Source organism: Carassius carassius, chromosome 48 (assembly GCF_963082965.1).
Source record: "Carassius carassius chromosome 48, fCarCar2.1, whole genome shotgun sequence".
Taxonomy (NCBI): domain Eukaryota; kingdom Metazoa; phylum Chordata; class Actinopteri; order Cypriniformes; family Cyprinidae; genus Carassius; species Carassius carassius.
The window spans coordinates 15,607,042-15,634,136 of record NC_081802.1 but is presented as its reverse complement, the minus strand read 5'-3'; the positions used below and the strand labels follow the sequence as shown (position 1 = coordinate 15,634,136).

General features: G+C 43.0%; 3 protein-coding genes across 3 annotated transcripts; all 3 read right to left on the bottom strand.

Annotated features, from left to right (window-relative positions):
• Positions 1–3,219: 3,219 nt before the first annotated feature.
• On the bottom strand, positions 3,220–8,314 carry LOC132131598 (zona pellucida sperm-binding protein 1-like). The gene is made up of 4 exons (XM_059543660.1): positions 8,250–8,314; positions 8,021–8,178; positions 7,835–7,947; positions 3,220–3,454 (listed from the first exon to the last, which is right to left on the bottom strand). Exons 1-4 carry the CDS (start codon positions 8,312–8,314, stop codon positions 3,236–3,238), a joined length of 555 nt encoding a protein of 184 aa, XP_059399643.1. The 3' UTR covers positions 3,220–3,235.
• Positions 8,315–14,843: 6,529 nt separating this feature from the next.
• Positions 14,844–16,930, bottom strand: LOC132131439 (zona pellucida sperm-binding protein 4-like). Its single transcript, XM_059543459.1, has 7 exons — positions 16,325–16,930; positions 16,068–16,255; positions 15,902–15,999; positions 15,673–15,830; positions 15,407–15,599; positions 15,035–15,334; positions 14,844–14,955 (listed from the first exon to the last, which is right to left on the bottom strand). The coding sequence occupies exons 1-6, from the start codon at positions 16,923–16,925 to the stop codon at positions 15,133–15,135; spliced, it is 1,440 nt and encodes a 479-aa protein (XP_059399442.1). The 5' UTR covers positions 16,926–16,930; the 3' UTR covers positions 14,844–14,955; positions 15,035–15,132.
• A 5,580-nt stretch (positions 16,931–22,510) lies between these two features.
• LOC132131529 (zona pellucida sperm-binding protein 4-like) lies at positions 22,511–24,595 on the bottom strand. Its single transcript, XM_059543581.1, has 8 exons — positions 23,990–24,595; positions 23,733–23,920; positions 23,567–23,664; positions 23,338–23,495; positions 23,072–23,264; positions 22,852–22,999; positions 22,700–22,772; positions 22,511–22,620 (listed from the first exon to the last, which is right to left on the bottom strand). Exons 1-8 carry the CDS (start codon positions 24,588–24,590, stop codon positions 22,544–22,546), a joined length of 1,536 nt encoding a protein of 511 aa, XP_059399564.1. The 5' UTR covers positions 24,591–24,595; the 3' UTR covers positions 22,511–22,543.
• Between the last annotated feature and the right edge of the window lie 2,500 nt (positions 24,596–27,095).

Genomic DNA, 27,095 nt, shown 5'->3' with positions numbered 1-27,095 from the left:
AGAGTGGCCCCGTCTAAAGATTGATGGAGATGGCATTCTCAGAAGAGAGACTGCAGCGAGAAAGCAGTTAGTTGTTCCTGAGTCCCTGAAGCCTATTGTGTACAAGCATCTCCACAGGGAAATGGGACACTTAGGTGCCGAACGAATGGTGGCTCTCGCAAGAGAACGGTTCTTCTGGCCAAAGATGAGACAGGAAATGGAACACTATGTTACCCAGATGTGTCGCTGCATAAAAAGGAAAAAACCTAACCGAATAATCAGGACACCTATCCAGACCATTGAGACCTCGGCACCGTTTGAGATGATATCCATTGACTACTTACACTTAGACAAGTGTAAAGGGGGTGAGGAGTATATACTTGTAGTGGTGGATCATTTTACCAAATACGCACAGGCCTACGCAACGAAAGACAAGTCTGGGAAGACCGCGGCCAGAAAACTCTTTGATGATTTTATTATGCGTTTTGGTTTTTCATCTAAGATACATCATGATCAGGGAAAAGAGTTTGAAAATACTCTCTTTCACAGGTTACAAGACTACTGTGGTATTCGCCATTCACGCACCTCCCCATACCACCCTCAAGCTAATCCTGCAGAGCGCTTCAACAGAACGCTGCTGGGTATGTTGCGCACGCTTGAAGAGTCTCAGAAGTCAAGGTGGAAAGGGATTGTTAAGAGATTTTACACCTCATAACGTTATGAAATTTGTGTATAATCATCATTAATAAAATTCTAACATAGTAGAGATTATCAAAAGAAAGAAATTAAGTATTGAAACCGCCAGTAGGCGGCAGTGTTTCACTGTTTTAATGAGTTAGCCACTTAAATCGTTAATTCATCCAATTCGTTCAAAAGTCAGATTAATTTAGTAAGAAAACAAACACCGATGTGAATACTTTTGTCGTTGATAATTACAGACACTATTGAAAAATATACTAGCAGCTGCTTTGGTAACTTGTTATACTGATAGTTATAGCTAAATACATTGCAATGGATTAGCTAGCTAAAATATATGTGGTGTGTACTAACTATTACACAATATTCTCATACCTCATTCTCAGTACATGCTTTTTATTTTATTTTTTTTGCATCCCTCTCTGACCAGCAGTTAAATATAGTCCGCTGTGCAGCGCTTCTCTTCATTTTTGGCGTTAACATTAACCGTGTGCTCTCCCATTCAAACACCACTCGCTTGTTTTGGTGAAAGTGCGACTCATTGGTTGGGCGTTACCAATTGGTTCAATGGAGGGGGAGTATTTTTTGTCTGATTTATTATGACATACTCATATTTGATTAAGAACAACATTATTTTTACAAAATAAATGAATTCTATTTTTTCATATTATATTTTTCATTTGATCTACTGTGATTTTCATGTTGAAATATTGGGGGGGTTGTAACTGATGGATTTGAATATTGGGGGGGTTACCTCCCCCCCACCCCCCCCCCACAAACTACGCCCCTGTCCACCTATGTGCGAGGCTAAGGAGCACATGTATTATTGAGCTCTCCCCTTAATTGACTCTGGTATGATGATATTTCTTGTCCAAAATGCGTATTTATCGCTGGATGAATGTGATATATTTTATACTAGCACTTGATTGTATTAGTTATGATGAAAATGTATATTTTGAGGTGTTATTTGACCTTAACGATGTGTATTGTGACGCTAACTAATTAGCATCATATGCTTAGTGTGCCAGAGAGGGAGAAGCGGTCGCCTTTTGATCCACTGATTATTTCTCCTTATTACAGACCAAGTAAAGGAAAGTGCTAAATCTCATCGAAGAGTGGTCGTGTGGTCTCTGTGTGTGAGGGTGACCAGTCCAGACATGCTACACCAGCACATTGGCAACCACCCAGAATCCCCATGCAACTAAATAGCAATAAGCTCAGAACAACTTAGCAACACCCTGACAACTCAGCAGAACTGCACAGCAACATAAAAACATTTTACATTTCAAATATTTACATCTATTCATTAAGCATAACAACTAAGAATATACGTGAAACCACATAATGACACCCTGACAACCAACCAGAATATTCTAGTAAATGCATTGTATTATACTAATAATCAAAACAAAGTAGCAACACCCCGATGACCAACTGGAACAATCCATTACCGGCATACCGATTAATATAAAACTCCTAGAACATCTTGGAAACCACCCTGAATCCTTTGCAAATGCATAGCAGTTAGTAACACCCTGGAAACTAACCAGAAACATAAAAACTATTTAGATTACCATAGCAACCAAACAATGACACTCTGGCATCCAACAGGAAACATCCTAGCAACCACATTTGGCATTGAGCTAAACAACACTCAGAACAACATAACAACCAACTGGAACATTCATAGCAATGGGCAAATAAACAAAATTTTATAATATATATATATATATATATATATATACCTAAGAATATTTTAGCAGTTGCATTAACACCACGCAAAAACCTTTTGCAACTGCATAGCAACATGCTAAAGCCAGTTCAAAACAACTTAGCCACACTTTGGCAAATAAACAACATTATATGCTGCACAATCTACATCTATTCATTCAGTATAAACTATGTGGACTACCTTAGCAACCACATAATACCTTAGCAACCAGAGAGCGAGAGAAAAAGAACACTTTTGCAACTGCATCTCAACGAACTTAAAACACTTAGGACTTTTTAGCAACTGCATAACACCCTGGCGACCACCTAGGTGTGACAGTGGTGGTTGTTAAATTCCCACCATAATGTCAACCAATCCTCACTAAAACAAAATCAGGCTCTCAGAAAACAGTGAGAGGAATGCAAAAGGAGTTGAATGGAGGCCCGTAAAGGTACATCAGAAGATCTTCTGACTGTCACTACATGCTTGAGTTTGGAGATCAGCCAAAATTCAGTCGTGTTCGAGGCCTATGACAGGTCTCAGCACAGTTCTCGAAGGGACCCCACCTCCAACAGAGAGCGAGAAGAAAGCGGCTCTTTCTCTTTCTTCTAAATGACTCTTGCACATCTTGCTTGTGAATGACAGTCCTGCAGATGGAGAGAGAGCGAGACATACATCAGAAAGATAAGAGCATGGAGGAATGTAGGGCTACTTACACTCATCTTTTATTCTTTCTTCTGATGGCCAGCTCAAACCAAAAGGAAGGAGAAGAAAGGATGGAAGGGATTCAATTTAGAAGAGTTTAAAAGAACATATGCTATACTTTTGTAGCATTTTTCACAATAAAGTTCATTTATAGCTGCATTCACACCATCTCAGAATTACTAATAAGAGTAACATCTCATAATAACTATAATCACTTTGCCTTTGAGACTTCAATAGGTAAAGTTCCTCTGAAATGGCAAAAGGACAGATGGGATGATGGTTGTAGTAGTGTTCAAAGCCCCTATCACACTGCGATTCCGGAAAATACATGGGTAAAGTGTTCCGGCAATTGTTCCCGGGTTGCTAGATTTTGCACTTTCACACTGCCAGTGATTACCCGGAATATGTGCGCGCTTTCACACACAACCCGTAAATGTCCATTAATGACACGTGACATCAGTGCGTGACGTGTAATGTACGAGTCGAAAACGTTAGGCACGTTATACTTTCACTGAAGCAAGCGAACGATCTCGGCATCAGCGTGGAAAGTGAGGAACTAACTGATCTCTGCTTCATTACAGTTTGCACGTTTTTTAGTTGCGAACGTTGATCTTCCTTCAAAACAGCCGGTAAAAGAGTCAAGCGATAACGTGCATCATCAATATGACACGGCATTAGCTCTGGCTTTGGTTCACACAGCGCTCTTCCCAGGACTGAACCTGGCAATGTTACTAGGTCCCCGACCCAGGTTCAGTGCCGGAATCAATCCTGGGACGGGTTTGCTTTCACACAGATGGTGACCCGGCAATGTTCCGGCAATTTGCCAGGTCCGACGTGCAGTGTGAAAGGGGCTCAAGAGACAGATGTGTCATATCTTAAACAGGTTATGAGAAGCATATAGGTTCACCTCAGTATCCAAACTTCACCTACAGTCCCACTGCCACGAAAAGCCAAGATGCAGAACATGTTGATTCTCCAATTACTCCACTATACCAAAATCCAGTTATTCCAGGTCTTGTGATAAATATTTCATCACATATAAAACAAAGTCTAAAGAAGTTTACTTTTTTAAAGATTTTATATCAAAAAGTGCCTCTAATTCAAGAATCAACCATAGAGCCATGACCTAACAACCATTTCTGTAGCCCAGTGGTTCCCAGTCCTGGGGCCTGATGTATAAACGTTGCGTACGCACAAAATGGGCACAAAATCCACGCACATATCGGGATTTATAAAAAATAAACTTGGCGTTAATAAGCGCGCACCGTAAGGATGCTCTTGACCGTGCGTACGCACTCTTTTAGAAGATTATGTGTTTTGGCGACACCAACTGGCCCACATAGCAATAACTATTTAAAATGAAAAACTTCTAAATTATTCTATTACATCACCCAATAAATCAAATTGCATCAACCTGAATTATCATTATCAGCATTCTTAACCAGGTGCAAATACTTTGAATTTACTATTTTTTTTAATGAATGGGCTATAAAAAGGTATGTGCGTATGTAACATATCATTATAATGGATGCTCTAGCGCTGTTAGAAGACCTTGCTAATGACGCTCTACGGAGGGAGCGTGTTTTCAGAGACCGTGAAGATTTCCTTGCTCATGATGATGATTGGCTCATGAGCCGATTTCGATTCCCAAGAGCCATCCTCTTGGAATTGTGTTCTGAATTACGGCCAGTATTGGAAAGACCCTCGTGGAGAAACCACACGCTCTGTGTTCCTGTACAAGTATTGACCACATTAGGCCACTTGGCCACTTGTACTTTCCAGCGAGACTTGGCAGACCGATCGGGTATGTCGCAGTCATCCTTGAGCCGTGTCATGCCATATGTATGGGATGCCATAGTGTGGATGGCACCCCGATACATCTGTTTTCCTTACACGCAAGCTGAACAGGCCAACATCAAAATGCAATTTGCAGCAATCGCCGGTTTTCCCAATGTAATCGGTGCTATTGACTGCACTCATGTTGCAATAGAGGCACCATGTGAGAATGAATTTGCTTTTGTTAACCGAAAACATTTTCATTCTTTGAACGTGCAGATCATATGTGATGCGCATATGTCTCTGACAAATGTAGTTGCGAGATGGCCTGGGTCAACTCATGATTCCTACATTTTGTCCAACAGCAGTGTAGGGAACAGACTGCAAACAGGAGCTGTGCGTGATGGATGGCTTCTTGGTAAGTCGGCAGGAATGCGCATGTAATTGTAATTGAGTAATGATGCAAATGTGTTTAAAGCATACCTTTTAAAATGTTTTTTCTTTTAGGTATAAATTATAATCTCCAATGATAAACAAACCCACACTTATTTTAAGATGTTTTTAAAGCAAAATTTCACATTAATGCTAATTTCCAGGAAACAAAACATGTTTTATAGCATTTAAAAATTAAGTGAAATGATATATTGAATCAATATTGCCCTGGAAAAAAAACAAAAAGCTATCTATAGGCTATTTTACAAGCATGTACTTTGTTTAAAGTATTCTTATATTGTTTATAATTGTTACCTCGGTCTAGCACTTGAAATTACATTCAAAATGCATTCATGGTTTTGTTATATTTTCTTAAAAAAAAAAAAAATATTGTAAATGTTTTACCTCTCAGGAGACAGTGGTTATCCCCTTAGAACGTGGCTGCTAACTCCACTAACTAGACCCCAAACCGAACGGCGTTATAATGAGAAGCATTGCCGGACACGTTCAGTGGTCGAACGCACTATTGGTCTGCTAAAAGGACGCTGGAGGTGCTTGGATAGGTCTGGTGCCACAGTATTGTACAGCCCTACAAAGGTTTGCCGCATTGTAGTGGCTTGCGCAGTGTTGCACAACATTGCTCAAAAGAATGGTATACCTGTTCCACCGAACGCCCATACTGAAGATAATGAACCCGACCCTGGCCCTCCTAATGCAGTGCATAATGCTATGGCAATACAGCGGCTTATAAATGTAATAAATAGAATGTAAAAAGGCAAGTGAATTCAAACTTTCAAACTATTTTTTCACAAGTTCCTTAAGTGAACCACATTTCTGAAAAAATTGTTTATTTCTTTCAGTTCGGAACACACTGCATTAACAGCATGAACCATGTGACGTTGGGTCTGCATGACTTCTTCCGTCAGTACACGCCTTGAGTTACCAGCGCTCGGTGGTGGCACAAAGGATGATGATGCACTGGATTGCGCACAGGATGTGGTTGCTTGGGCATTTGATGGCAGCACACTGGACGTTGGTGGAGGCACACAGGATGGCGGCGGCACGTAGGATCTAAGCCTTAATCCCTTGTCTAACCCACTTGGACCACTCACTGGGTTTGAAGGAAGGCATTCCAGGATTAACGGTTCCTTTAATCATTTAAAAAAAAAAAAAAAAAAAAAAAAAAAAAATTATTTACTTAAAGGTTGTATTGCATATCTGTAAATGTGTGAAATAAAATGTGCACTTAATGACTTGCTTTTGTCTTTATAGGTTACATTTTTAGCATACGAATAAACAGGAAAGTCGACTATTTTAATAAACGTATATCTTAAGGGCAGCTGCATCTATTGCTAGATTTGTCACTTGGATATTTTTGGACTTCCCACTTCCACGGAATTTGAATTGGTTGAATTAAATTATCCACAATAAAAAAAAAAAAAAAGCAGAATTTTAAACAGACAAAAACTTATATAAATGTGTAGATAAATCAATTACTTACCATCGTCACCGCAAATCACATCCGTATCACCTTGGAATTCTGGAAGAACTCCACTTAATCCGGTTTCCCCTATAAAATCGCACCCACCCTTGCATCAAAGGCTGAGAGGTCAGTGATTCCTGGACCACCACCAGTTGTTAGGACACTGGACCTGTGTGCACATATTCTTTTTTTTTTACGACTACTTTTAAGTCAGACCATTTTTTTTTTGTCTCTTGGACTGTGCGAAGCACTGAGGTAACAGCATTGACTGCTTCTGTTACTTGCTCCCATTCTAATATCTTTTATTTGAAATGCCCACAGAGAGCCCACCAAATAAAACTTTTTCGGCCCTCCACCACAGACAGCAGTACCTCCAGTCTGTGAAGTTTCTTTTTCTTTTCGTTTCTGTTCTTCCATTTTTATCCAAACAGATCAAAATGACAATTATCGGTCGTATTAATATGCAGGGAGATCATACATATTCAAAATAGGCGGTCTTAACCTCCAAATATGGTGGTTATTTCGGGAGGAGATTGGGGTAAGCTATAAGCACGTGCACACAATATTCAGATAATTGTGATTTATAAAATGAACCTTGCGCAGGTTCTGGCGTACGTACGGTTTTATAAATCTGAAAACTTTTGTGCGTACGCAAATTCTGTTTAAGGATGAAATCTACGCAAAGTTTTATACATGCGCCTGGTCCTTGAGAACTCCAAACACTGCATGTTTTTGATGTCGGTCTTTGGGCTTAGGCTTAAGACGATTTTCAAATCTTAACCAATTTTAAAACCATGGGACACCACAAACATGAAGACCGATTCAAACAATTTTTAGCCTTATCATCTGAACCAGCACACTAGATGATTCGATCAGTCAGATAGTGGTCGTCCTGGTAAGGGCATCTGAAGACAAAAGGTTAGAAAGGGTCTCCCAGCAGACTAACTGGATAAAGATTGGCTGTACACTCACCCGTCGATCAGAAGGTCCCACTGGGGGAGACTGAGTGGACTGGGGGTTTAAGTAGTCCAACAACGTCCCAGCATCAGGACAATGTTGGGGTCAGTCCTCTCCATAATGTGCACCTCAACATACACAGGCTCTCGCAGGACTTTTGCGATGGGATAATCAGCGTCACTGTAGTAGGACGTGTAGGCCTCATCCCCTGAGAAACAAACCTGGGGTTTAACCAGACTCCAGTTTGAAAGGCTTTAGGCAGACACAGGACAAGACCTTACCTTCAGCACAGCCTTTGGTGACACATTGGCCATTGGCCAGTCTGAGCTCCACCCTGAGAGGTCCAGGAGCAGCTACTGGTGGAGGTGGAGGAACAGAGTTGACCTCCACAACCAGAGCTTCCACGGAAGTTCCCGAATATCTACACTGGAAGAGAAACCTGGACGACACACAGCGAGCTTGTAGCATTTATCAGGGATTAGTGGTCACACCAAGTAATGGATCTCCTACTCAAAATGACTGTCCCTTGTGATGGAACCATATGGTCCGATCCCCACTTCATACGATGAGGTCATTCTGTTTTCATACACCACATATCCGCGGTCATCCTGTGAATAGAAACGGTGTCAGCATCCAGTCCATCATTAGCAATGCAGAATAAAACCAGTAGCAGCTGCTCACCATCACACTCGTGCCACATGTGGTCACAGGTATATAGTAAAGGAAGGTGTAGACCCTACAGGAGCACAAGGTGGGTCGTTTCCACCCAGTAGATGAACCAAATCCAGATTCGGTCGAGGTAAAGTAACGTCTCGAGACACCACTACCACAAACTGACCATCTCTAATACACTGGACAGTCACTAGAACAAGGTACAAGAGCATGTTAAATTCAGAGCATCTGTTTAACACTAACAGAATAAGATGGAGAACGCTTACCTGCCCTCCCATAGAAACACTGCTGTCCGTTAAAGCAGCAGTTGATAGCTTCACACTCAGCACCACTGATCCCAGGTAGACCACATTGGATCTGCTCAAAATCAGCTACAGCACATTTATCAAGGGGCTCTGCCTGCACTACTGGCTTCTGAAACTGCTGTTTAACTGGCTTCTGAATTGGAAACTGCAGCTTAGGTTGTTGTGGAACTGGCTTCTGAAGCGGAAACTGCAGCTAAGGTTGTTGTGGAACTGGCTTCTGAAGCGGAAACTGCGGTGTAGGTAGTTGTGGAACAGGCTTTTTTGAGCAGAAATTGCTGGTTAGTTAGCTGTTAAACTGGTTTCCGAAGCGGAAACTGCTGGTTAGTTAGCTGTTGAACTGGCTTCTGGAGCTGAAACTGCTGGTCAGTTTGCTGGATCATCAGAGCTTGAGCATCCTGAAGTGATTTACTCCACTGTGGAACAGCATGACAGAAAGCACAGACCACCAAAATCTGAGCCAAACACCAACTTCCAGCCATTGTTCAACAGCTAAACACAAAGTGAAGCTACTGCCCTTTGGTCTTTTTGTATTCTACAGATTTCAGCTAATTAACGATAGTCCCTCCCTCTTCATTAACAACTGGGTGATTCTCATTGGATCTCAAGATTCAATTCTTATTGAGAAAAAACGCTTATAAAAGCAACACAGAGGCTGCGTCCACATCTTCACTGACAACTCTCTCAAGCCTCGTTCACGCGGACGCTAAACATTCTTTCCAAATCTTTATCTTCGTCTGATACAGGCTCAAACATATCAGGTTGGATGCCTAATCTCGCCATCGTTCACGCTGGACAGAAGAGATCCGCGCTGTGAAACAGCCAATCAGAGCAGAGCTCAACATTATTGTTCATGACCCTTCCAAATAATTCTAGGGACAAATCCCAGGGTTGTAAATGGACATGTAAAACCGTTCCAGAGAATTTTTGCCCATACCCAAGCCACGTACCTTTTATGTAGATATCATTTAAAATATTGTATCAATGCATTCTATAGCACCTTTAACTGGGATTATGAGCTCATATTTTGGCCGGAAGCAATAATTTGAATTTGAATTTCTCAACGATGGATTTGTTTCTTATAAACACACAGCCTTTCCCTTCAAAAGACCGTAATTGATGTGAATTACTTGTGGATTATTTTGATATTTATTTCAACGAATTACTTTCGTTCTGATGCCACCCATTCACTGCAGAGGATTCATTGGGGAGCAAGTGATGTAATTCTACATTTTTCCAAATCTTTTCCAATGATAAACTAAAAACTCTTAAAAAAAGAGAGAGATTTTTATGAATATTCTCTATTATTTGAGTCATATTAGGCGCTTTTGTAATGACATTCTTTGTCTATCATAGACACACTGTCAAACTTTAATTGTAAAATTGTGAATAAGTGTAGATGAAAATCTCAGATCCTTTTCAAGCCTTCCATTGGCTAGTGACATTCCAGAACGTTCTCATTTGTTAATTACAGGTCCAGAGACCTTTGGAGGTCCAAAGGTAATCAATCAAGCTGAAATGGGAGGAGCCGCTTAAATTCAAAGCTGTACTTAATGGCAAAGACGAGCACTGGTGGGTATTGTGTTAACGTTTGTCAGGATGGGTCTTTTGCAATGTGTGTTAGTGCTGGTTGTGCTTGTGGTGTTTGATCTGAAGAATGCTTTTGGAAGTTTGAGTTCCAGTCAAAGTCCGAAAAGCAAGAAGCATCAATTGTATCCAGCTTCCAGAGTGCCTGTTTCTTCTCAAGTGCTCGGGAACACTTTGCAGAAGGCCTCTCCGTTTCAGAGTCTCGACTACAGAGGATTTGCACAAGAGCCTCTTGGTCTTCAGGAGAAGCAGGTGTTGCAGGGTCCAGTGAAGCCTTTGGACTGGAGGTTCCCCGTTGTTCCAGAAGTGCCGAGTGAGATGGCGGTGGATTTCCATTTGAGGCAACCTGTGACCCCCAGTAGTGTAGCTATTCAATGCGGTGAGAACCGGATTCATGTGGAGGTACAGCAGGACTTGTTTAGCAATGGTGAACTGATCCAGCCATCTGGTCTGACTCTGGGAGGATGTCCTGTTGTCGGTTTGGTCCCAGGCTCTAAGGTGCTCTTCTTTGAGAATGAACTGCAGGACTGCAACAGTGTCTTGATGGTAAGAGCTGTTAAGTGTTACTAGATTTATTGAACCCTACTAAAAATAGGCCCTTGTTTTGGTATCGACGTTCTAGATTCAGGGAACCATCCATGGGACGGTTCTCTTATAGTGGGAAAGACTCTTAATAACTGCTTACTCGGGTAACCAAGTGTTATGGCAGGACTTGCTAAGATGCCTTTTGGAATGGGTTCTCTTTTTCGGAGAACCCTCTTGGTAACAACGTCAGTCTCCTATAGATGACCAAGGATGAGCTTGTCTACACCTTTGCCCTTACCTACACTCCTGAGGCGTTTGCTGGCACTCCGATTACCCGTGCAGGTGGTGCAGTTATTGGAGTTCAATGCCACTATCAAAGGTAAGCGACCTTTTGTGACTTGTGGCACTGCTTGCAGTGGTGGAACTGGAAGCCCATTTAATTGGTCACTTCTTGAACTGCAGGTTTCAAAATGTCAGCAGTAGTGCCTTGAAGCCAACTTGGGTCCCTTATGCCTCAACGGAGGCTGGTGAAGAAGTCTTGGTGTTCTCCCTGAAGCTCATGACTGGTTTGTGCAGTTTCTCTAGACCTTCTGCCTTCTGAACGAGGCTGTACCTAAGCAGTTCTTCCCTCTTGCAGATGACTGGTCCTATGAGAGGCCTTCAAACTCCTACTTCCTGGGTGACGTTATTAATGTTGAGGCATCTGTGAAGGTATACAACCACGTCCCTCTGCGTGTGTTTGTGGACAGCTGTGTGGCCACCCAAGTACCTGATGTGAACGCCCTTCCGAGATATTGGTTCATTGAGAATCATGGGTGTGTTCATGTCACCAGATGCTGCAGAGTTGACTTGTTCTCGCGTTTGCTCCTTGTAACCACTTTGTCCCTGACAACTACTTTTTACTCCTTAGATGTCTTGTGGATGCCAAGGTCACAGCTTCCAGCTCGCGCTTCATGCCTCGATCCCAGGAAGACAAAATCCGGTTCCAGCTGGAGGCCTTCATGTTCCAGGGGGGATCCAGTCCTTCTGTATGTATGAGTGTTTGAGAATGACCTCTCCCATTTGCTTTGGTTTGTGTCCCCTTACCCGTGGTGTCTCTTGCAGATCTACATGACGTGTGTTCTGAAGGCCACTCTTGCTTCTGCACCTAGTGACGCGCTCCACAAATCCTGTTCCTTTGCCAATGGGTATGTTCATGCCACTTACGAATACATTAAAGGTGCCAAGTCTGATTTTTCGTATTGCAGGTGGCTTGCTGCTGATGGGAACAACCAGGTTTGTGGTTGCTGTGACTCAACATGTGGTCCTGATGGTGGAACTGCTGCTTCTCCTTTTGGAGGTAGGAAGGTGCTTTTAAGCTTGGTTTTTGACCCTTCAAGCACTTAACTTTGGTGTCTGCTTTTTCTAGGCCTTCAGTGGGAAGGGAAGGCCTCGCTCGGTCCTGTAGTGGTTCAAGAGCACAAGAAGACTTTAGCTGGTCTTCAATAAATGTGGGGGAGCAAACTTATTCTTGTTTCTGTTTTTCTTGTCTAGTTTAACCAATTGATTTTGTGCGAGGAAGTGGGTAGTCCTACTGTACCTATTCTCTTGCCAGAAGGAAAGGCTCCCTTTTCTCGTAAGGGAAGTTAATAAACCTTTTAAAGGGACCTGCTGTGAGCTCCCTTTTTTAGGAGTACTGTAAAGGGAATTCTGTTAATTGGCACTTGTGCCAAAAGAGTTCTGTGTGAACGTCCCCTTCCTTGAACAAATCCATGTACAATAGAAGCGCACTCCCAGTATCAACACTGGCACAACATTTTCCACCTTCAGACGGGTTATTTATAGGCTTTACATTTTAGGAAAACGGCAGGCATCGCTTAAGTTCAGTGTAGTATTTGGTGTGCCAAACTTGCAGAACCTGTACTGACGTAAGGGTTTTTTTGTGCAGTAGCAGGTCAGTTAGAATTCTGAAAAATCATTGACGAAATGACACCCAAATAGAACTAATGTTTGGACTCTCAGTGAATGACCTTTTTTGAAAACTGTTGGTTTGTCACTTGTGCAACATCTTGGGCGGTTTCAATACTAAAGGGATACTCCACCCCAAAAAACCGGCCCCAGATTATTGTTTTACTTTCACAGTACGTTAAACATCACTCTCTCACTTGACCTGGAGAAACGGTGCATCAGTTGAAAGTTTAAAGACTCTAGCTTCGATATTTGACCAATGTTTTGATAAAACATTGTTGCAGTGACCGTCATTTATGTCAGGAGTACAAAATAAATAGGAGTCATTTTTAGAATAGAAATTCACCAAGCATTCATATTCAGTCACGTCTGCAGTGGTTTGTGTTCAAATAGGGTTTATAGTCAAAAGTTGCATATACACAGAGATATATTTACTGATGTTTACTTCATATTTCTTCAGTCAGAATCCTCATTTCTAATCATTTTCCACTGATTTACGTGATCTGATGATAATGATCCGCTCCCAGCCCTGTCTCTGTGTGAATAGTCTTCCGTGTGCGCGCTGACAGAGACCGGATTCGCCCGTGTCTTGTCCATCATAACTGTGCATCATATCCCGCCCCATCCTACCCATGATGCATTTCCTGTACACTTCTGTGTCGATATCTGACCACAACCACACAGAGAAACCTCTGTACCCATGAAATATCCAAATAATAAACACACGATTACGTTAGTTAATGGTTGGTATGTGATTTTGGGCGTTTTTATAACTATTAAAAATGTACATCTGAAATGCTAACTTGTGCAGCGACGTAAAAGGCTATAAATAGCATATTTTTACAGCAGTAAAATTCCACATGTGATCGCAAAAGGAGGTTATTACAAACAATCGGTTAATTTTCATGAATAGTCTTATGTAGCTTGATGCTAACGTTAGCTCTAATGCAGCTACATAGCAGGTGCAGTTCTTCTTCATAATGCATTTTGTAATCATTTTGTCAAAGGTTGTAAGAAAATGTTTTGTTGTATTTTTATAGTAAGGCTTTTGATAATAGTGGGGTAAATGTATACTGGCATAATGATAAATGAAGAATCAGGATTTTGTGTCATACCTGGCCCATGTGTGAAAGGCTCGTTTCGTAACAACAATAGAATCATGAATGGGGCAGTTTTGCCGGTCCCAACAAGAGATGATCGCATTCCAGGAGTCATAAATCAATTTTACTAGCCTTCTCTAAAAACACACATGACACGGTCTTAGAAAAGGTTTCATAAATTTCACACTTTGTGAGATTATATTCTGAAATATCAAAATGAAGTATTAGTAGACTTGTGGCTTTAGCTTCATTATGTATCTAAAATCATATCCTACGTCACTTTTAAATAGGTTTTTAATATTTTTACTGACATGTTTCAGCTTACATATATCTCTATTATAACCGTCTGAGTAATTCTGATTCCTGAACAGTAAACTTTGAGGTGTCAGCTTTGTGAACAGATGTTGATTATGTATCTAGTAAGAAAGACTCGTTAGCAGCAACCTTTTAATTTTGGGCATGTCATTCGTGTCTCCATGCTGAAAATGGGGGGTGACAAGTAAGGGGTTAAATTGGGTCCCAAAGACCAATGAAGGTTCTACAGGTTTGGAACGACACGGGGGTAAGTGATTAGTGACACCATTTTCATTTTGGGGAGGAGGATCCCTTTAATATCATTACTTTGAGTTGAGGACAATTGACACGGTTTCTTGTTTGCTTCAAGACAGTCGAGAATTGATTTCCATTTAAAACTTGAGCTCAGCAATTTGAGTTGGATTTAAAACAAAAGCCGCAAGTAATCCACATAACTTTATATTGTGAATATCGGGAACCAAACTACGGTTTGGAAGACAAATTAAAAAAGGGGAACCTTGTGCTGCCCCAGGTTAACAACTGGAGGATGGATAAAGGAATGCACAACCTTACAAAAGGTTGTGAAACCTTGGTTTAATAGTGTGAGGAAAAAACAACTGGGAAGAGGCATGTAATCCCGGATTCTGCCCAACCAAAACAATAGACAAAGAGATACCTCAGGGTTCTGCACGGTTTATTAAAAACACTAGATTTACATGACCAGAGTAACTTCTCCACTAGAAACCACAGTCTGCTCCCCAGAGACAGCCTTGATACGGGTGTCTCTTCCTGAAAGAGAAGTGTTAGAAGTGAGAACGCACTTCTAAAATGCTCAGTTCCTTTTTGTCGAGAGAAAGCAAGAACTCACGTTTCCTGGTGCAGCTTTGCTCACAAGAGCCAGATGATGGATGGCACACCTCTGTACTGCAGTGGATGAAGATCTGACAGGGAAGAAAGAGGCTCAAGTCATAGAATCCACAAGTAGTAAATACACAAATGTTCAAGTAAAGGGGGGCATACGGTTTCCTGCAGAGCAGCCAGTGAGGCTGGATCTACAAATGTGAACATCTTCACAGCAAAGCGCTTGTAGTGGGTTGGGAACTGAAGACCAGACGATCCAGTCACTGGAACCAGTGTGGTCAGATAGCGGTCGTCCTGGTAAGGGCATCTGAAGACAAAAGAGAAGGTTAGAAAGGGTCTCCCAGCAGACTAACTGGATGAAGATTGGCTGTACACGCACCCGTCGATCAGAAGGTCCCACTGGGGGAGACTGAGTGGACTGGGGGTTGAAGTAGTCCAACAGCGTCCCAGCATCAGGACAATGTTGGGGTCAGTCCTCTCCATAATGTGCACCTCAACATACACAGGCTCTCGCAGGACTTTTGTGATGGGATAATCAGCGTCACTGTAGTAGGACGTGTAGGCCTCATCCCCTGAGGAACAACACTGGGGTTTAACCAGACTCCAGTTTGAAAGGCTTTAGGCAGACACAGGACAAGACCTTACCTTCAGCACAGCCTTTGGTGACACATTGGCCATTGGCCAGTCTGAGCTCCACCCTGAGAGGTCCAGGAGCAGCTACTGGTGGAGGTGGAGGAACAGAGTTGACCTCCACAACCAGAGCTTCCACGGAAGTTCCCGAATATCTACACTGGAAGAGAAACCTGGACGACACACAGCGAGCTTGTAGCATTTATCAGGGATTAGTGGTCACACCAAGTCATGGATCACCTACTCAAAATGACTGTCCCTTGTGATGGAACCATATGGTCCAATCCCCACTTCATACGATGAGGTCATTCTGTTTTCATACACCACATATCCACCGTCCTCCTGTGAATAGAGACGGTGTCAGCATCCAGTCCAAGCGATGCAGAATAAAACCAGTAGCAGCTGCTAACCATCACGCTCGTGCCACATGCGGTCACAGGGAACTGGTATATAGCAAAGGAAGGTGTAGACCCCACAGGAGCACAAGGTGGGTCGTTTCCACCCAGTAGATGAACCGAATCCAGACTCAGTCGAGGCAAGGTAACGTCTCGAGACACCACTACCACAAACTGACCATCTCGAATACACTGGACAGTCACTAGAACAAGAGCAGGTTAAATTCAGAGAAACGGTTTAACACGAACAGAATAAGATGGAGAACGCTTACCTGCCCTCCCATAGAAACACTGCTGTCCGTTAAAGCAGCAGTTGATAGCTTCACACTCAGCACCACTGATCCCAGGTAGACCACATTGGATCTGCTCAGAATCAGCTACAGCACATTTATCAAGGGGCTCTGCCTGCACTACTGGCTTCTGAAACTGCTGTTTAACTGGCTTCTGAATCGGAAACTGCGGCTTAGGTTGTTGTGGAACTGGCTTCTGAAGCGGAAACTGCGGGTTAGGTTGTTGTGGAACTGGCTTCTGAAGCGGAAACTGCAGCTTAGGTTGTTGTGGAACTGGCTTCTGAAGCGGAAACTGCGGCTTAGGTTGTTGTGGAACTGGCTTCTGAAGCGGAAACTGCGGTGTAGGTAGTTGTGGAACAGGCTTTTGGAGCGGAAATTGCTGGTTAGTTAGCTGTTGAACTGGTTTCCGAGGCGGAAACTGCTGGTTAGTTAGCTGTTGAACTGGCTTCTGGAGCTGAAACTGCTGGTCAGTTTGCTGGATCATCAGAGCTTGAGCATCCTGAAGCGATTTACTCCACTGTGGAACAGCATGACAGAAAGCACAGACCACCAAAATCTGAGCCAAACACCAACTTCCAGCCATTGTTCAACAGCTAAACACAAAGTGAAGCTACTGCCCTTTGGTCTTTTTGTATTCTACAGATTTCAGCTAATTAACGATAGTCCCTCCCTCTTCATTAACAACTGGGTGATTCTCATTGGATCTCAAGATTCAATTCTTATTGAGAAAAAACGCTTATAAAAGCAACACAGAGGCTGCGTCCACATCTTCACTGACAACTCTCTCAAGCCTCGTTCACGCGGACGCTAAACATTCTTTCCAAATCTTTATCTTCGTCTGATACAGGCTCAAACATATCAGGTTTTAATGCCTAATCTCGCCATCGTTCACGCTGGACAGAAGAGATCCGCGCTGTGAAACAGCCAATCAGAGCAGAGCTCAACATTATTGTTCATGACCCTTCCAAATAATTCTAGGGACAAATCCCAGGGTTGTAAATGGACATGTAAAACCGTTCCAGAGAATTTTTGCCCATACCCAAGCCACGTACCTTTTATGTAGATATCATTTAAAATATAGTATCAATGCATTCTATGGCACCTTTAACTGGGATTATGAGCTCATATTTTGGCTGGAAGCAATAATTTGAATTTGAATTTCTCAACGATGGATTTGTTTCTTATAAACACACAGCCTTTCCCTTCACAAGACCGTAATTGATGTGAATTACTTGTGGATTATTTTGATATTTATAATAGCTCTTTGGACTTTCGTTCTGATGCCACCCATTCACTGCAGAGGATCCATTAAAAGAGAGAGAGATTTTTATGAATATTCTCTATTATTTGAGTCATATCAGGCGCTTTTGTAATGACATTCTTTGTCTATCATAGACACACTGTCAAACTTTAATTGTAAAATTGTGAATAAGTGTAGATGAAAATCTCAGATCCTTTTCAAGCCTTCCATTGGCTAGTGACATTCCAGAACGTTCTCATTTGTTAATTACAGGTCCAGAGACCTTTGGAGGTCCAAAGGTAATCAATCAAGCTGAAAGGGGAGGAGCCGCTTAAATTCAAAGCTGTACTTAATGGCAAAGACGAGCACTGGTGGGTATTGTGTTAACGTTTGTCAGGATGGGTCTTTTGCAATGTGTGTTAGTGCTGGTTGTGCTTGTGGTGTTTGATCTGAAGAATGCTTTTGGAAGTTTGAGTTCCAGTCAAAGTCCGAAAAGCAAGAAGCATCAATTGTATCCAGCTTCCAGAGTGCCTGTTTCTTCTCAAGTGCTCGGGAACACTTTGCAGAAGGCCTCTCCGTTTCAGAGTCTCGACTACAGAGGATTTGCACAAGAGCCTCTTGGTCTTCAGGAGAAGCAGGTGTTGCAGGGTCCAGTGAAGCCTTTGGACTGGAGGTTCCCCGTTGTTCCAGAAGTGCCGAGTGAGATGGCGGTGGATTTCCATTTGAGGCAACCTGTGACCCCCAGTAGTGTAGCTATTCAATGCGGTGAGAACCGGATTCATGTGGAGGTACAGCAGGACTTGTTTAGCAATGGTGAACTGATCCAGCCATCTGGTCTGACTCTGGGAGGATGTCCTGTTGTCGGTTTGGTCCCAGGCTCTAAGGTGCTCTTCTTTGAGAATGAACTGCAGGACTGCAACAGTGTCTTGATGGTAAGAGCTGTTAAGTGTTACTAGATTTATTGAACCCTACTAAAAATAGGCCCTTGTTTTGGTATCGACGTTCTAGATTCAGGGAACCATCCATGGGACGGTTCTCTTATAGTGGGAAAGACTCTTAATAACTGCTTACTCGGGTAACCAAGTGTTATGGCAGGACTTGCTAAGATGCCTTTTGGAATGGGTTCTCTTTTTCGGAGAACCCTCTTGGTAACAACGTCAGTCTCCTATAGATGACCAAGGATGAGCTTGTCTACACCTTTGCCCTTACCTACACTCCTGAGGCGTTTGCTGGCACTCCGATTACCCGTGCAGGTGGTGCAGTTATTGGAGTTCAATGCCACTATCAAAGGTAAGCGACCTTTTGTGACTTGTGGCACTGCTTGCAGTGGTGGAACTGGAAGCCCATTTAATTGGTCACTTCTTGAACTGCAGGTTTCAAAATGTCAGCAGTAGTGCCTTGAAGCCAACTTGGGTCCCTTATGCCTCAACGGAGGCTGGTGAAGAAGTCTTGGTGTTCTCCCTGAAGCTCATGACTGGTTTGTGCAGTTTCTCTAGACCTTCTGCCTTCTGAACGAGGCTGTACCTAAGCAGTTCTTCCCTCTTGCAGATGACTGGTCCTATGAGAGGCCTTCAAACTCCTACTTCCTGGGTGACGTTATTAATGTTGAGGCATCTGTGAAGGTATACAACCACGTCCCTCTGCGTGTGTTTGTGGACCGCTGTGTGGCCACCCAAGTACCTGATGTGAACGCCCTTCCGAGATATTGGTTCATTGAGAATCATGGGTGTGTTCATGTCACCAGATGCTGCAGAGTTGACTTGTTCTCGCGTTTGCTCCTTGTAACCACTTTGTCCCTGACAACTACTTTTTACTCCTTAGATGTCTTGTGGATGCCAAGGTCACAGCTTCCAGCTCGCGCTTCATGCCTCGATCCCAGGAAGACAAAATCCGGTTCCAGCTGGAGGCCTTCATGTTCCAGGGGGGATCCAGTCCTTCTGTATGTATGAGTGTTTGAGAATGACCTCTCCCATTTGCTTTGGTTTGTGTCCCCTTACCCGTGGTGTCTCTTGCAGATCTACATGACGTGTGTTCTGAAGGCCACTCTTGCTTCTGCACCTAGTGACGCGCTCCACAAATCCTGTTCCTTTGCCAATGGGTATGTTCATGCCACTTACGAATACATTAAAGGTGCCAAGTCTGATTTTTCGTATTGCAGGTGGCTTGCTGCTGATGGGAACAACCAGGTTTGTGGTTGCTGTGACTCAACATGTGGTCCTGATGGTGGAACTGCTGCTTCTCCTTTTGGAGGTAGGAAGGTGCTTTTAAGCTTGGTTTTTGACCCTTCAAGCACTTAACTTTGGTGTCTGCTTTTTCTAGGCCTTCAGTGGGAAGGGAAGGCCTCGCTCGGTCCTGTAGTGGTTCAAGAGCACAAGAAGACTTTAGCTGGTCTTCAATAAATGTGGGGGAGCAAACTTATTCTTGTTTCTGTTTTTCTTGTCTAGTTTAACCAATTGATTTTGTGCGAGGAAGTGGGTAGTCCTACTGTACCTATTCTCTTGCCAGAAGGAAAGGCTCCCTTTTCTCGTAAGGGAAGTTAATAAACCTTTTAAAGGGACCTGCTGTGAGCTCCCTTTTTTAGGAGTACTGTAAAGGGAATTCTGTTAATTGGCACTTGTGCCAAAAGAGTTCTGTGTGAACGTCCCCTTCCTTGAACAAATCCATGTACAATAGAAGCGCACTCCCAGTATCAACACTGGCACAACATTTTCCACCTTCAGACGGGTTATTTATAGGCTTTACATTTTAGGAAAACGGCAGGCATCGCTTAAGTTCAGTGTAGTATTTGGTGTGCCAAACTTGCAGAACCTGTACTGACGTAAGGGGTTTTTTGTGCAGTAGCAGGTCAGTTAGAATTCTGAAAAATCATTGACGAAATGACACCCAAATAGAACTAATGTTTGGACTCTCAGTGAATGACCTTTTTTGAAAACTGTTGGTTTGTCACTTGTGCAACATCTTGGGCGGTTTCAATACTAAAGGGATACTCCACCCCAAAAAACCGGCCCCAGATTATTGTTTTACTTTCACAGTACGTTAAACATCACTCTCTCACTTGACCTGGAGAAACGGTGCATCAGTTGAAAGTTTAAAGACTCTAGCTTCGATATTTGACCAATGTTTTGATAAAACATTGTTGCAGTGACCGTCATTTATGTCAGGAGTACAAAATAAATAGGAGTCATTTTTAGAATAGAAATTCACCAAGCATTCATATTCAGTCACGTCTGCAGTGGTTTGTGTTCAAATAGGGTTTATAGTCAAAAGTTGCATATACACAGAGATATATTTACTGATGTTTACTTCATATTTCTTCAGTCAGAATCCTCATTTCTAATCATTTTCCACTGATTTACGTGATCTGATGATAATGATCCGCTCCCAGCCCTGTCTCTGTGTGAATAGTCTTCCGTGTGCGCGCTGACAGAGACCGGATTCGCCCGTGTCTTGTCCATCATAACTGTGCATCATATCCCGCCCCATCCTACCCATGATGCATTTCCTGTACACTTCTGTGTCGATATCTGACCACAACCACACAGAGAAACCTCTGTACCCATGAAATATCCAAATAATAAACACACGATTACGTTAGTTAATGGTTGGTATGTGATTTTGGGCGTTTTTATAACTATTAAAAATGTACATCTGAAATGCTAACTTGTGCAGCGACGTAAAAGGCTATAAATAGCATATTTTTACAGCAGTAAAATTCCACATGTGATCGCAAAAGGAGGTTATTACAAACAATCGGTTAATTTTCATGAATAGTCTTATGTAGCTTGATGCTAACGTTAGCTCTAATGCAGCTACATAGCAGGTGCAGTTCTTCTTCATAATGCATTTTGTAATCATTTTGTCAAAGGTTGTAAGAAAATGTTTTGTTGTATTTTTATAGTAAGGCTTTTGATAATAGTGGGGTAAATGTATACTGGCATAATGATAAATGAAGAATCAGGATTTTGTGTCATACCTGGCCCATGTGTGAAAGGCTCGTTTCGTAACAATAGAATCATGAATGGGGCAGTTTTGCCGGTCCCAACAAGAGATGATCGCATTCCAGGAGTCATAAATCAATTTTACTAGCCTTCTCTAAAAACACACATGACACGGTCTTAGAAAAGGTTTCATAAATTTCACACTTTGTGAGATTATATTCTGAAATATCAAAATGAAGTATTAGTAGACTTGTGGCTTTAGCTTCATTATGTATCTAAAATCATATCCTACGTCACTTTTAAATAGGTTTTTAATATTTTTACTGACATGTTTCAGCTTACATATATCTCTATTATAACCGTCTGAGTAATTCTGATTCCTGAACAGTAAACTTTGAGGTGTCAGCTTTGTGAACAGATGTTGATTATGTATCTAGTAAGAAAGACTCGTTAGCAGCAACCTTTTAATTTTGGGCATGTCATTCGTGTCTCCATGCTGAAAATGGGGGGTGACAAGTAAGGGGTTAAATTGGGTCCCAAAGACCAATGAAGGTTCTACAGGTTTGGAACGACACGGGGGTAAGTGATTAGTGACACCATTTTCATTTTGGGGAGGAGGATCCCTTTAATATCATTACTTTGAGTTGAGGACAATTGACACGGTTTCTTGTTTGCTTCAAGACAGTCGAGAATTGATTTCCATTTAAAACTTGAGCTCAGCAATTTGAGTTGGATTTAAAACAAAAGCCGCAAGTAATCCACATAACTTTATATTGTGAATATCGGGAACCAAACTACGGTTTGGAAGACAAATTAAAAAAGGGGAACCTTGTGCTGCCCCAGGTTAACAACTGGAGGATGGATAAAGGAATGCACAACCTTACAAAAGGTTGTGAAACCTTGGTTTAATAGTGTGAGGAAAAAACAACTGGGAAGAGGCATGTAATCCCGGATTCTGCCCAACCAAAACAATAGACAAAGAGATACCTCAGGGTTCTGCACGGTTTATTAAAAACACTAGATTTACATGACCAGAGTAACTTCTCCACTAGAAACCACAGTCTGCTCCCCAGAGACAGCCTTGATACGAGTGTCTCTTCCTGAAAGAGAAGTGTTAGAAGTGAGAACGCACTTCTAAAATGCTCAGTTCCTTTTTGTCGAGAGAAAGCAAGAACTCACGTTTCCTGGTGCAGCTTTGCTCACAAGAGCCAGATGATGGATGGCACACCTCTGTACTGCAGTGGATGAAGATCTGACAGGGAAGAAAGAGGCTCAAGTCATAGAATCCACAAGTAGTAAATACACAAATGTTCAAGTAAAGGGGGGCATACGGTTTCCTGCAGAGCAGCCAGTGAGGCTGGATCTACAAATGTGAACATCTTCACAGCAAAGCGCTTGTAGTGGGTTGGGAACTGAAGACCAGACGATCCAGTCACTGGAACCAGTGTGGTCAGATAGCGGTCGTCCTGGTAAGGGCATCTGAAGACAAAAGAGAAGGTTAGAAAGGGTCTCCCAGCAGACTAACTGGATGAAGATTGGCTGTACACGCACCCGTCGATCAGAAGGTCCCACTGGGGGAGACTGAGTGGACTGGGGGTTGAAGTAGTCCAACAGCGTCCCAGCATCAGGACAATGTTGGGGTCAGTCCTCTCCATAATGTGCACCTCAACATACACAGGCTCTCGCAGGACTTTTGTGATGGGATAATCAGCGTCACTGTAGTAGGACGTGTAGGCCTCATCCCCTGAGGAACAACACTGGGGTTTAACCAGACTCCAGTTTGAAAGGCTTTAGGCAGACACAGGACAAGACCTTACCTTCAGCACAGCCTTTGGTGACACATTGGCCATTGGCCAGTCTGAGCTCCACCCTGAGAGGTCCAGGAGCAGCTACTGGTGGAGGTGGAGGAACAGAGTTGACCTCCACAACCAGAGCTTCCACGGAAGTTCCCGAATATCTACACTGGAAGAGAAACCTGGACGACACACAGCGAGCTTGTAGCATTTATCAGGGATTAGTGGTCACACCAAGTCATGGATCACCTACTCAAAATGACTGTCCCTTGTGATGGAACCATATGGTCCAATCCCCACTTCATACGATGAGGTCATTCTGTTTTCATACACCACATATCCACCGTCCTCCTGTGAATAGAGACGGTGTCAGCATCCAGTCCAAGCGATGCAGAATAAAACCAGTAGCAGCTGCTAACCATCACGCTCGTGCCACATGCGGTCACAGGGAACTGGTATATAGCAAAGGAAGGTGTAGACCCCACAGGAGCACAAGGTGGGTCGTTTCCACCCAGTAGATGAACCGAATCCAGACTCAGTCGAGGCAAGGTAACGTCTCGAGACACCACTACCACAAACTGACCATCTCGAATACACTGGACAGTCACTAGAACAAGAGCAGGTTAAATTCAGAGAAACGGTTTAACACGAACAGAATAAGATGGAGAACGCTTACCTGCCCTCCCATAGAAACACTGCTGTCCGTTAAAGCAGCAGTTGATAGCTTCACACTCAGCACCACTGATCCCAGGTAGACCACATTGGATCTGCTCAGAATCAGCTACAGCACATTTATCAAGGGGCTCTGCCTGCACTACTGGCTTCTGAAACTGCTGTTTAACTGGCTTCTGAATCGGAAACTGCGGCTTAGGTTGTTGTGGAACTGGCTTCTGAAGCGGAAACTGCGGGTTAGGTTGTTGTGGAACTGGCTTCTGAAGCGGAAACTGCAGCTTAGGTTGTTGTGGAACTGGCTTCTGAAGCGGAAACTGCGGCTTAGGTTGTTGTGGAACTGGCTTCTGAAGCGGAAACTGCGGTGTAGGTAGTTGTGGAACAGGCTTTTGGAGCGGAAATTGCTGGTTAGTTAGCTGTTGAACTGGTTTCCGAGGCGGAAACTGCTGGTTAGTTAGCTGTTGAACTGGCTTCTGGAGCTGAAACTGCTGGTCAGTTTGCTGGATCATCAGAGCTTGAGCATCCTGAAGCGATTTACTCCACTGTGGAACAGCATGACAGAAAGCACAGACCACCAAAATCTGAGCCAAACACCAACTTCCAGCCATTGTTCAACAGCTAAACACAAAGTGAAGCTACTGCCCTTTGGTCTTTTTGTATTCTACAGATTTCAGCTAATTAACGATAGTCCCTCCCTCTTCATTAACAACTGGGTGATTCTCATTGGATCTCAAGATTCAATTCTTATTGAGAAAAAACGCTTATAAAAGCAACACAGAGGCTGCGTCCACATCTTCACTGACAACTCTCTCAAGCCTCGTTCACGCGGACGCTAAACATTCTTTCCAAATCTTTATCTTCGTCTGATACAGGCTCAAACATATCAGGTTTTAATGCCTAATCTCGCCATCGTTCACGCTGGACAGAAGAGATCCGCGCTGTGAAACAGCCAATCAGAGCAGAGCTCAACATTATTGTTCATGACCCTTCCAAATAATTCTAGGGACAAATCCCAGGGTTGTAAATGGACATGTAAAACCGTTCCAGAGAATTTTTGCCCATACCCAAGCCACGTACCTTTTATGTAGATATCATTTAAAATATAGTATCAATGCATTCTATGGCACCTTTAACTGGGATTATGAGCTCATATTTTGGCTGGAAGCAATAATTTGAATTTGAATTTCTCAACGATGGATTTGTTTCTTATAAACACACAGCCTTTCCCTTCACAAGACCGTAATTGATGTGAATTACTTGTGGATTATTTTGATATTTATAATAGCTCTTTGGACTTTCGTTCTGATGCCACCCATTCACTGCAGAGGATCCATTAAAAGAGAGAGAGATTTTTATGAATATTCTCTATTATTTGAGTCATATCAGGCGCTTTTGTAATGACATTCTTTGTCTATCATAGACACACTGTCAAACTTTAATTGTAAAATTGTGAATAAGTGTAGATGAAAATCTCAGATCCTTTTCAAGCCTTCCATTGGCTAGTGACATTCCAGAACGTTCTCATTTGTTAATTACAGGTCCAGAGACCTTTGGAGGTCCAAAGGTAATCAATCAAGCTGAAAGGGGAGGAGCCGCTTAAATTCAAAGCTGTACTTAATGGCAAAGACGAGCACTGGTGGGTATTGTGTTAACGTTTGTCAGGATGGGTCTTTTGCAATGTGTGTTAGTGCTGGTTGTGCTTGTGGTGTTTGATCTGAAGAATGCTTTTGGAAGTTTGAGTTCCAGTCAAAGTCCGAAAAGCAAGAAGCATCAATTGTATCCAGCTTCCAGAGTGCCTGTTTCTTCTCAAGTGCTCGGGAACACTTTGCAGAAGGCCTCTCCGTTTCAGAGTCTCGACTACAGAGGATTTGCACAAGAGCCTCTTGGTCTTCAGGAGAAGCAGGTGTTGCAGGGTCCAGTGAAGCCTTTGGACTGGAGGTTCCCCGTTGTTCCAGAAGTGCCGAGTGAGATGGCGGTGGATTTCCATTTGAGGCAACCTGTGACCCCCAGTAGTGTAGCTATTCAATGCGGTGAGAACCGGATTCATGTGGAGGTACAGCAGGACTTGTTTAGCAATGGTGAACTGATCCAGCCATCTGGTCTGACTCTGGGAGGATGTCCTGTTGTCGGTTTGGTCCCAGGCTCTAAGGTGCTCTTCTTTGAGAATGAACTGCAGGACTGCAACAGTGTCTTGATGGTAAGAGCTGTTAAGTGTTACTAGATTTATTGAACCCTACTAAAAATAGGCCCTTGTTTTGGTATCGACGTTCTAGATTCAGGGAACCATCCATGGGACGGTTCTCTTATAGTGGGAAAGACTCTTAATAACTGCTTACTCGGGTAACCAAGTGTTATGGCAGGACTTGCTAAGATGCCTTTTGGAATGGGTTCTCTTTTTCGGAGAACCCTCTTGGTAACAACGTCAGTCTCCTATAGATGACCAAGGATGAGCTTGTCTACACCTTTGCCCTTACCTACACTCCTGAGGCGTTTGCTGGCACTCCGATTACCCGTGCAGGTGGTGCAGTTATTGGAGTTCAATGCCACTATCAAAGGTAAGCGACCTTTTGTGACTTGTGGCACTGCTTGCAGTGGTGGAACTGGAAGCCCATTTAATTGGTCACTTCTTGAACTGCAGGTTTCAAAATGTCAGCAGTAGTGCCTTGAAGCCAACTTGGGTCCCTTATGCCTCAACGGAGGCTGGTGAAGAAGTCTTGGTGTTCTCCCTGAAGCTCATGACTGGTTTGTGCAGTTTCTCTAGACCTTCTGCCTTCTGAACGAGGCTGTACCTAAGCAGTTCTTCCCTCTTGCAGATGACTGGTCCTATGAGAGGCCTTCAAACTCCTACTTCCTGGGTGACGTTATTAATGTTGAGGCATCTGTGAAGGTATACAACCACGTCCCTCTGCGTGTGTTTGTGGACAGCTGTGTGGCCACCCAAGTACCTGATGTGAACGCCCTTCCGAGATATTGGTTCATTGAGAATCATGGGTGTGTTCATGTCACCAGATGCTGCAGAGTTGACTTGTTCTCGCGTTTGCTCCTTGTAACCACTTTGTCCCTGACAACTACTTTTTACTCCTTAGATGTCTTGTGGATGCCAAGGTCACAGC